The sequence below is a fragment of the Echinops telfairi genome, unplaced genomic scaffold (genome assembly GCF_000313985.2).
Source record: "Echinops telfairi isolate 266 unplaced genomic scaffold, ASM31398v2 ScPeMD7_7469;HRSCAF=8507_1, whole genome shotgun sequence".
NCBI lineage: Eukaryota > Metazoa > Chordata > Mammalia > Afrosoricida > Tenrecidae > Echinops > Echinops telfairi.
In genome coordinates, this window is record NW_022111373.1 from 72,320,155 (window position 1) to 72,331,896 (window position 11,742).

General features: G+C 42.7%; 1 protein-coding gene across 1 annotated transcript in view; it reads left to right on the forward strand.

The window, feature by feature from the left end:
- ARSB (arylsulfatase B) overlaps positions 1–11,742 on the forward strand; it is a 268,069-nt gene that overhangs the window by 180,068 nt on the left and 76,259 nt on the right. The window contains exon 5 of the mRNA XM_045285212.1: positions 8,839–8,909. Coding sequence (XP_045141147.1) covers positions 8,839–8,909 — 71 coding nt within the window. The remainder of the gene's footprint in view (positions 1–8,838; positions 8,910–11,742) is intronic.

The window sequence follows — 11,742 nt, forward strand, 5'->3', positions numbered from 1 at the left end:
GATATATGCTCTTCAGATCAAGGATGCACTCATGCCTGCTGCCCGTGGGCCTGGAACACTAGGGAAGTGCTGAGCCGGTGTGCAGACAGTGAGAGTGGTGCCCACAGGAGCACCCATGGCTGCTAGGACAGTGTGGGCTGGTGCTGGTGGAGTGAGCTTTGGAAGCAAGCTGGCAGGCAGGGGCACCAGTGGAGGGGTCTCAGGGTGGGGTACCCTCAGTCTACAGGTAGACTGAAGGTCGGTTCCTGGGACCCCAGGGGAATGGAAGGAGAGACCTGAGCTTGGTGGCAGAACGCTGCCATGTGGAGAGAGGGGAACCACAGGAGAAGGAAGCCGATCTCCAAGTGGATCTCTGTGAGTAGGCAACTACTGCAGGGGTTCCTGCCACAGCTGTGTGCGTCTTGGCGGGGCATCCAAGCAGCTCCTGGTGTGGATACCAGGCCTGGGGTGGGGTGGGGCAATCAGTGACTGCAACGGTGGCAGTGGCGGTGGCAGTGGTTGCGGCGGTGTGCAAGGGCAGCTCAGTTGGATGAACTGAGTTGTCCCAAGGATCAGATCTCAGGGGCTCCAGCTCAGGACAGATGTGTGTGGGGGGTTGGGGGGTGGGGGGGTGTTGTCCCAGTGGTCCTCTCACTTACCAGAATCCTTCCACTAGGCCACTTGAACACCAGACCCATCGTGCACAAAAGCGCTCTCAGTATGTGCTGCTTACCTGGGCGCCATCTTGACCTGATCCCAACCCTTGCTCTTTTAAGTCACTTAACCATTTTTCAATAGGCATTGAGTATTGACTAAATGAGATAATATAAAGCATTTAAAGTAGTATGAGGCACATACACAAGAAATGTTCAATACATGCTAGTTATTATTATTCATACTAGTGTAGCCAAAGCAAACAAATAAAACAAAACCAAAATTGACTCCAGTTGGGTGTCTTATGGACATGCATGGAACACACCCAATTCACATGTTTAGATGAAGGTCTCCGTCACTAAACAGTCAATGATGAACAAAAATGGTTCAGCTTTCTACTTGTAATACATGATGGAGGTGGGACAGGATGCAGCGTGCATGAGATCCTTGAGCAATCCCCTCTGTGCCTGCCTTGCTGCTGTTGTTGTCAGGTACCGTGGAGTCTGCTTTGACTTGCAGCAACCGATCTACACCAGAGCAAGCACTGCAGTCCTGCGCCATCCTCACTACCATTGATATGGGTGAGCCCCAGGTTTCAGGCACTGTGCCAACCCATCTCATTGAGGGTTTTCAGGCTTTCCACTGAGCCGCTACCTTATCAAGCATGATGGCCTCTTCCATGGTCTTGTCACACCTGATAACAACTAAATGATAACATAAACCTAAACAAAGCAAAAAATAAGGAACATTTCTAATTATGATATAGCAACATATGTATTGTATAGGCAACTTCATAAGGGGTAGACTGCATAACTAAGTCATTTGACACTTAGAATTTTCTAAAAAGAAGTTCTAACAAGGGTGAGAATAGTGTAACATATCTTACTTAAGTTCTACAATGCAATCCATAAGCAGAACTCTTACCAGCAAGATGAATGGAAAGGGATATTCATATTCCATTCTTTTAAAATATAATTCTCTATGTGTGCCTCAGATGATAGTCTTTTATCTATGGTTATACTCTTTCCATGTCTGCAGAGTCAAGAACCCACATTTTTAATAAAGTGGCTTCTCAAACTCTGGAAGATAGGTATTATTCATATTCCACTTATGAGGACAATAAAGCTTATGTTTATATATCCAGTAATTCGTGGAGTTGAGATGTAATCTTTCAAAATGTGTGCTCAAAAAGATAATACTGTGTTGTATAAGTGAGAGGACAATCTGCAGAATTATCAGAAGGAAGATCTGAAGTGCTACAGATTGAGTGCATGGAAATGTAACTTGGAACAATGTAATGTACAAAAATACTGCACTGTTAATAACATCATTTATAAATGAATGGATAGATGCGTATGCATACATATAGTTGTCAGGAGAGACCAGTCCCTGCAGAAGGACCTCGTGCTAGAAAAAGTCGAGGAACGGTAAAAAAGAGGAAGGTCCTCAACAAGATGGCCTGACCCAGTGGCTGCAACAATGGGCTCAGGCACGGGGACAATCGTGAGGATGGCCCCGGACGGACAGTGTTTGCTTCTGTTGTGCGGAGTCTCTGTGGCCCGGAGTCGACCTGACAGCACCTAGCAGCAACATAATACAGGAAACAGTAGTAGATTAGAGCTATCACATGCTATACGCTAGCAAAAAATCAATTTGGTAATTAATCTTAAACGACAAAACAAATCTTTGTGACTCAGAATCAGACAATAATTCTTAGCTAGAAACCAAAAGCAGAAGTAAGAGAAGAAAACTAGGCAAAGTGAATTACACCAAAATGAAATACTTGTGCTAAAATGATACCATGTAAAAAGTGAAAAGACAACTAACTCAAAAAATGGGAGGAAATATTTTTTAATCATTCTTGTATGTCTGATAAAGGACCTTCATCTAGAATATATAAAGAGCTCTTGCCATTCAATACACAAAAGGCAACCAATTTGAAAAGGCATGAATATAAATTTCCCCGAGTAAGACAGATAAGTAATCCACGCACATTAGTCACTAGGGAAATGCAGCTCAAAATCACAAAGAGGTGCCACTTCACGCTACTAGAATGGCTAGAATAAAAGAGCAAAACCCAAAGCAATCACAAGTGTTGGTTAGTGTGTTGAGAAATCCGAGTCCTTAAACACTGCCGATGGGAGTGTAAAATGATACAACTGTCTCAGAAAGCAATTTGGCAGGCCTTTGAAAGTTTTCATATGATGTTACAATTCATTACCAGTTATATACCCACTGGAAATGAAAATTTTGAAATAATGCTCATGCCAGCATTATTCATAATTGTGGGGAAATATTCAAATGTAGTATCAACTTATAATTGGGTAAGCAAAATGAGGTGTATCCATACAAATTGAAGAAAAACTCACTGCCATTGGATCAGTTCCGAATCATAGCCACCCTAAAGGATACAGTAGAATTGCCCCCTCTGAGTTTCTGCCACTATAGCCTTGTTTTCTCACTCAGAGCGGCTGGTGGTTTCCAACAGCCCAACGTGTAACAATTAAGCCATAGCAGCTGGTTCTGTCCATCCAATGGGATGTTATTTGGTCATTAAAAAATAAAATGAAATACGGATTGTGCTAGTATGGGTTGACTAGAGAAACAAATTCATAGACACTCATACGTGTATAAGAACTTTATATAAAAAAGCAATTATATATTGAGAAAACATCCCAGCTCAGTCCAGATTAATCCATAAGTCCAATATTAGCCCATATGTTTGATTCTAGGCCATAAATTCCTGTTTAGACTCATGCAGCACATGCAATGATGCAGAATGCAGGAAGTTTACAGGCCAGTGGGTAGAAGGTCTTTTGTATCCAGTGGTGATGGAAGCATCTCAATGCTGGTGCGGTTCTCCGCATGTTTCCTCCAGCTCTCTGAGTGTCTCAACAGCAGGAAAGGGAAGGCGGAGAGACTGAGTCTGACCTCCAGTGATCTATTTATCTCTATAGCACCTCTAAATGAGGTCATCAAGCTGCGACCTGATTGTCAGGCTAGACTCCACCCCTTTTCTCAATTTGACAGGAGATTATGTAACTACCACACTGATAAACTTGATGAACTTGAAAACATTCTGCTAGTCGAAATAAGCCAGTCACAATAGGTCACATTTCAATGTAATATCATGAATAGGCAAATTTATTGCAAAAGAAAGTAGATCAGTGGGTCCCTAAGACTAGAGGATGGGGAAAGATGGAATAGGAAAGACAGCTAATGTGAAGGGTTCATTGGTCGTATAATTCTGTGAATGTACTAAACATAGGGTTACACACTTTATTAGGTAAATGTATGGTTTGTAAATTATACTTAAAAAATATCTTAGGGCTAACTGAATCCCAGACCAACTATATCTCAATGAAAGGTGCTCAAGGATCAGTTCTCCCACCCCACCCCTCCTATGCCCAGGGATTGCACTGTGTAACTAAGGTCAAGAACCATTGCTCTGGAATCCGCTCTCAGAATGAAATAGAACATAACAAGATTAATAAGCGAGGTACTAGTGAGCTGAACTGGTTAGTGTTAGACATCGTGCATCAGACAATCGGATGGTCTGCTCTGCTAGGAATGGCAAGCAGAAGAAGAGGTCGCACCCATGATTAAAAAGAACATTTTGAAGTCTATCCTGAAGTGCAACACTGTCGGTGATCCTGTAACATCCACAGCCCTCTAAGGAAGACAAGTTACTATGAAAAGAATTAAAGTGTACACACCAAACACCAATGCCAAAGACGAAGAAATGGAAAGTGTTTGCCAGCTCCTGCTACCTGAAACTGATCAAGCATGAATCACAGTGCATTGGTAATTACAGATTAAATCCCTTGAAGGAAAAGTCTGGGAGCCTTCCTCAAGCCTCACTTCTCAAAGTGTGGTTCCCAAACTGGAGAATTAGGGTCACCGGGGTATCCATTAGACTTGTAGAATCTCAACCCCTACCCCAAGCTAGTAAGTCAGGACCTGCATTTTTTAACAAGAACCTCAGGTGATTAATCTGTACATTAAAGCTTGAGCATCGCAATGAATTCAGGAGTGGGGAAGGGAGCATTAGAACTGATTGTGATGCTGTACACACAACTCTTTTGAAAAGTGATTTAACTATGGAAGTGTATGATATGTGAATACTCTATCAAGAAAACTGCTTAAAAAAATAAGAAGAAACCAAACTTGACCAATGGTTACCATGGGTGAAGGAGGAAGAATTTTTGCTTATGGGGCCTTGAGTTCATTTTAATGGTGGTAGAATAATTTGGAAAAGAATATCAATAATGATTATACAACGCAAATAATATAGTTAATGGCACTGAATTATACACGTAGAAGTTTTTGAATTGGAAAATGTTTCCTTGTGTATATTTGTATTAGTCTAGGTACTTTAGAGAAACAAATCCACAGCAACTCGTGGATAAGAGAGTTTTATGTAAATAAAGTGTGCATCACGAAAACATCCCAACCCAATGCTGGCCAAGCCCACAAGTCCAACATTAACCCATTTACCCAACACCAGTCCACAAAGTCCTCCACCTCACAAAACAGAGGCAATGATGCCGACTGCAGGAGGAAAGCTGAGTCAGTGAACGAATAAGCATCTCAGCACTAGCACGGGTCTCCACACAGCAGCTCCAGCACCCAGGGCTGCATCGGGATAGGTCCATGTGGCTTCTCCTTGGGGATGTCTTGTAGGAAGTCAATCTTGCAAGCGGAAGCAGGGAACTGCAGAGGCAGGTGCACCCTGGTGCGACCATCACAAAGCAAGAGACCCAAGAACTAGAAAGGCGAAGCTCACTACCCATTTATCCCTCCACCTTTCAATTAGCCCCACATGTGATTATCGGCCAGGTTGGCACAATTAACTAACTCAATATTTTTGCCACAATTTAAAAAATGTTATGAACAAAAAAATAAAGCTTGAACTTCTGAAGCATTGGTTTGCAAGCTTGGAAATTGGAGTCACCTGAGGAGTTAAGAAATGCTTAACATGCGCAGAGATCTTACTGCCATGAAGTACAGCCTCAGTGGCTAGATTTCAAAAGTTCTCAAGGTCACTCTAAGGTGCAGGCAAGTTGGAGAAGCACTAGTATAAAAACTGTTTGAAGAGATTTCATGGTGAAGGGAAGATGAAGATAAGTCAAGTTCATTATTGTTTTTAACACGGGGCTAAGATATAGGGATAACAGTGTGCATGAGAGGGTGGGGGTTCTTGATGACAACAAATTTCCAAGGCGTAGGAATGAGTTCAGAGTAAGCCAACTCAAGGGAGAGGTTGGCCCAAACATGAGCACAGGTATAAAACAGAATAGAAACACTAGCATTTTTCCCTCCTGATACAGGATTAAGAACTTTCCTATGATTATTAGAATCTATTCAAACGTAATTGACCAAAGATTTGTGAGTTTTTAAGAGTTTTTAAAACCATGAGTAATTCTTAAGTGTTTTAAAGTACACTGACAAGGTGTGGCTATTTCCTAAGCTTTCTTTTCCTTTGGTGTATGAAGGAGAAGGTTAATATGTTAATACCGTATTGTGTGCTCCTTCCCAGGAAGCTGAGAAACCATGTCCAGTGTCTGAGCTATGGCGAAATTCAATACCTGCATGCAGAGAGCGGGCCTTGTTCTTCCTGGGCACATCATTCAGGCCCCTGGAGAATTAGGCGTCCCCATCACCAGGCCACATCTCTGCAATAACCAATAATCTGCAATAATCTCTCTGTCCTTTATTCACCTTTTCAAAATTATGACCACAATTCTATCGAAACCCACAAAATATCAAAGAGAAAATATGAAAAAAATACCAGATAGAAAAGAGACAAATATATTGACAAAAATAATATTTATTATTATTATTCTCAGTAATAATAACAGAACTTAGAGGACAGTAGAGTGACAGCTTTCATGTGAAGGAAAATAATTTTTTTTCATCCTAGAATTTTATAGCCAGCAAAACTGATTACTTCAAAAAGCTAGGGAAAATAAAGACAAATACAGTTTTCCGATAAATGAAAAATGGGAGTCCTTGCTATAAACAACATCACTAAAGACGTTCTGAAGAGTACATTTCAAGAAGAATGAAAGGAACCCCAGAACTTCTGAGACGATGAACAAAGAAAATGGCTAATACGAGAACATCTAACCCACTTTCAGGTTGATTGTAATGATACCTAATTTGTGGTGTTGAGAATAAGGAAACAGAATTAAAATCTTTTATGATCATGATGAAGAAGTCAGGAGAGAACATAAAAATGAACGAAAGCATTGTGAAGTCCATATAGTGTTCAGAATAGGGTAAGGCACTTGATTTAATTTGGATGTAGCATCTAAGGAGCATCCGACTGTACATCGTCCAGATTTACTGGTTCTTCTGATAGGCCACCGTACTTTTGATATGCTTCACCAGCACTGCAACTCAAATGCACGGATTCTTTCCTCCAGTCCTCCTTACGCGCTGTCCACCTTTTGCATGCATATGAAACCATTGAAAATACCTTGGCTTGGGTCAAACACACCGTATTCCTCAAAGTGACATCACCGCTTTTTAACTTTTTAAAGAGATCTTGTGCAGCAGACTTACCCAGTGCAATATGTCATTTGATTTCTGGACTACTTCCATGGGCATTGATTGTGGATTCAAGCAAGATGGAGTCTTTGACAACTTCAATCTTTTCTCCATCTATCACGATGTCGTCTATTGGCTTTCCTTCTGTATGCCACAGTAGTTTTCCTGTTTCTAGGCATCACTTCCTATCAAAGGACAGCAACTGCTCTGTGTCTATTCTTCACTAGATCCCAATTCCTGGTATTTGGCATTACAAATGCCCTCAGGTAGAACATGAGAAAAGAGATGCGCCCTTCCCCCAGTGCTGCGCCTGCTGTACCCAGGGCTAGAGGTCACTAAGTATTGTCCTTCTAATCCCTTCAAGGAATGGGCTTTATGGAGGAGACAGGGACAGGAACCTTATAAGATTCTAAAGCTAAATGTATTCAATTGAAAGGACTAGCATTTATTCTGAGATACTCTCCTTCCTGTTTTTGCTTATTGAATTATGTTTTTAATGAACAGTTGAAGGTTTATTGTTTTCTAATGTTACTTTTCCACTCATTTATTTTTGTTTTAATATTTCCTTACTTGGTTAAAAAGAAAGTTGCCAATATTAACCGAGATATTTTTTTGAAATTTTATTAGACCCTGAAATCCATAGCTCCTAATGATACCCACTAAATAGACATGGCAGATGGAAAAGTGAATGAGTGGTGTGATCTTTTAGAAGAAACTAGGCAGATGAACACGGGGATGCCTGCTAGCATTCTTCTTGTTATATCAAGAGCCTTATTGGTCATTCAGATGTTTTCAAATTTTCTGATATTAAAAGAACTTTGTAGTATTGAATTATCAAGTAGTCTGAAGTATTCTTCCAGAGATCGGAATATCTTTAGACACTTCTCCCACAAGGCTGAGCCTTTACTATCAAAATGTCCTGGGCACTTCTTGTGTTCCTCACATATATCTAATGGTAGTTATGGTCCCAGTTTTTAAGAACGTGTTTCTGAAAGTCATATACCCAGAATTTTGTCACTAACTCACATATTTCTTCCTTATTTGTAACAGTAGGAGGTTGAGCTAAATCATCTTGTAGTTTCTTTTCCACACGAACATGGGTTGTGATTATATTTACATGTCCACTTAAGAAGACAAACCTTAATGAGATCTAGGTATTTCACATGTATTTGTATAAAAAGTTCCATGCTATAAATGTGGATACAAACGACAGGAATAGTCCTGGCGCAGGCTGCTCTGCCGAAGGCATACTGCATCTATAACATCAATGCTATTTTGAATAGATGTCGTGTCCTCATTTCCTTGTGAATATTCAGTATGAAGCTAGCTGTCTTCACAGGATGAATTGGGTTCTCATTTCTCTGGTGGCTCAAATACAGTGCATTGTTTAGGGCAAGGAGTCATAAGACATATTTTTAAGACCACCACATGCTAGACACTGACGTTCTATAAATGTTTAGACATTGTTTGAATGCAGGCAAGATGAATGCCTGTAAGTGGACGAGCCACAAATTTTGGAGACCTCTGGATTCATGACAAAGTTGTTAACTGGTAGGATTGTTATTTCCTACACCTTCAAGGAGAGGAAGTATTAAAATAACTCGTACCCATTTGAGAGAGGAAATTAATATTACCTAAAAACTTCTTTTCTAGTGAAGGAAGCCCATCCCCCAGAGTGGAGTTGCTGCATAACATCGACCCAAACTTTGTTGACACCTCGCCATGTGAGTACCCAGTCTATTCTTCGTCAATCTCTGGTTCTCGAAGACAGCTTTATCACCTCATGCATCTCTGTCCTTGTGTTCTCTTTCATCGCTTGAGTTGATAAAGGCAAATGGTCCTCCCTGGCCCTCGTTCCACTAAGCTCATTGTGGCTTCAGTGCCACAGAGGGCGGCTTGCCGCAGAAGGAGCACCAGGGTATAAGTCAACAGAGGTGACTGCTGGTCTTAACTCCACCACTTCTAGCCATTTTGCTCTCTGTGGAACAGGAGGAACCATGGGGTCTCTGACACATGGGACGCTGTTGCCCTGTTCTCATTGAAGAACGTCATGGCCCTCTTCTAGAGAATTCCTGGTCAAGTAAGCCAGGCTCAAGTGCCAGATTGTGTGTCTTCACAACCTTTGGTTGGCCTGACTTGGTGCTACCTAGCACCTCCTGGGTCCCCAGGTTATGTATTAGTTTGGATTCTAGAGGAGCCAATGGGACACACACACACACACACACACACACATTCACTATCGGTCCGCACCTATGGATATCTCTTCTGTCTGTGAGATGGCAAAGTGCCACCGTCCCCATCATGTATGGGCAGCCCATGGGTGTTTTCTCCTTAGGTTTGTTTTTCCCCACTCCAATCCACTGTGAGGCAGACGTAGAGACAACAAGAGCATTCTGAGGGGACTTTCCTTTTTAAGAAGATGAAATAGGAACTTTCCTATGTAATTCACTTGTGGAAGGGAATTAATTCTAGCTAGAAGACATTCTAAGGAGCCCTTGTGGCGCAGTGGGTTATGCCTTGGGCTACTATGTGCAAGGTAGGCAGTTCAAACCCACCAGCCACACTGTCGGAGAAACATAAAGCTGCCTGCTCCTATAAAGATTTATCATCTCAGAAACCCCACGGAGCAGTTCTGCTCTGCCCTGTATGGTCATTGTGAGTTGGAATTGGCGAAATGGCAGTGGGTTGGTTGGTTTATAAAGCAATATGTATTTATAAGAGAGCCAAGCCTGGAAATCATATTCATAGAGTATAAAATCCCCAAACCTCCGTGTCATCGAGTCAGTTCTGACTCAGCAGGTTTCCGAGGGAGCAAACAGTCGTATCTTTCTCCTGTAGAGCGGCTGGTGGAGTTGAACTGCCCGCTTTGCAGTTACTGGGCTAACGCATACCCAATGATATGTTTTGAAAGCTTTCATGGAATTTGAAAACAGTCAATTTCGAGGACTAGCCATGAGGTTAGTGTTAGAACAGGAACGTCCCTTAGGTTTCTAAGTCTAGCACACCCCAGGTTGTTTGTACTTAGTGTGAATTCTGACTCCTAGTGACTCTATAGGACAGGGTAGAACTGCCCTTGAGTGTTTCCGAGACTGTACCTCTATGGGAGTAGAAAGCCCCATCTTTCTCCTGAGGAGCTGCTGGTGGTTTTGAACTGCTCACTTTTCAGATCTCAGCCCAATGCCCAACCTGTTCCACCAGGGCTCCCGTGCCTGGGAGCAGAGGGGAATATTCTACCTCCATCTCCCCGAGGCCAGATCGTGGAGAGGTGAGGAAACTGAATGAAAGGAATCCCGACGCTCTCGCTGGCTTCACTGTTCTGTCGATCTCAGTATCCACAGGGCCTCAAAGGAGCCAAGCTGCTCCCTCGGTTTCTCTCCTCTTTTGCCCTGTTAGGAAGGCCGCGCTCCTTAACCAGCAGTGACAGTCATCGGCATGGTGGCAAATAGAGAACTACTACTGGAAACATTATGAACAGGAAATCAATCTGAATTCTGATATGACATTGTTGATGCTACTTCCTGCCGACCTCTCTGAGTCCTAATGGAGAGAGTCTGACTTTAATTGCTTTTCTGCCCGCGCTCTCTCTCCTTCCAGGGATGATCTTGGGGTTGGTGCGCCCGTGACCCCCAGATCACAAATCATAGGAGTAGGTTTAGGATGCTTCCTAGGGAAGCCCCTGTGCTTCCTAAGTAAGCCCGAAGTAGCACCAGGGTTTCTCAAAAATTGGCCGCTTGGCTTTTAGCAGCTCTTAACCCCTCTATTCTGTTACTCAAAGGTTATAGGATACACCAAGACAGCCTTCCTCTGGGGATGTGAAGTTGGCATTATTTACATGGTCATATACCCTTTGTAGGCTATAACTCGCATAAAAGATACCCCCAAAAGGCTGGCTCAAATGTTTGATTCACACAAGACAGAAGTCATAGACCGAGGGATCTGTCGCCCCACAGTGACCTCAGGGAAGTGTAGACAATGTGAAGACAGGCCTCGATATTCTTATTCACTGTTCTAACCCAGTACGTAACACAGGGCTGGCCACCATCATGGGTAGTTCTCAGCGAACATGTGCTGAATGAATAAGAGAGGATCGGACCAGCACGCTGTAAAGGCATTACTATCATGTCTCGTGCTTGTCGGAGCCCCACAGTACCCCCAGATGTCATTGACATTATACATTAAAATGAAGATGATTTCATAGTCACAGACCACTTTCCATCTGTCATTGGCATTGTCATAGAGAGCTGCTGGAAGCCACGTAGCTAGCTTGTAAGTACCCGCCCTTGCGGCCCCACGGCATTGAATGCATCGCCAGAAGAGCCGATGTGGCCCGTCCTACCCGTCTTCCTCCCTTTTCCCCAGACCTTCCTGGGAGGAAAAAATATATATATATATGTTTCAAAAAGGGGCTGGGGCGGGGGGGAGGGGGCCAGAAATTGACTTAGAAGACCATAGAATTTTCTTCAAGACCCTGGTACAGTGAACCCTCGCCACTTCGCGCTTCGACTTCTGCGGCTTCACTCTATCGCAGTTTTTGCGTAACAGCGCATGCTCTGTCAT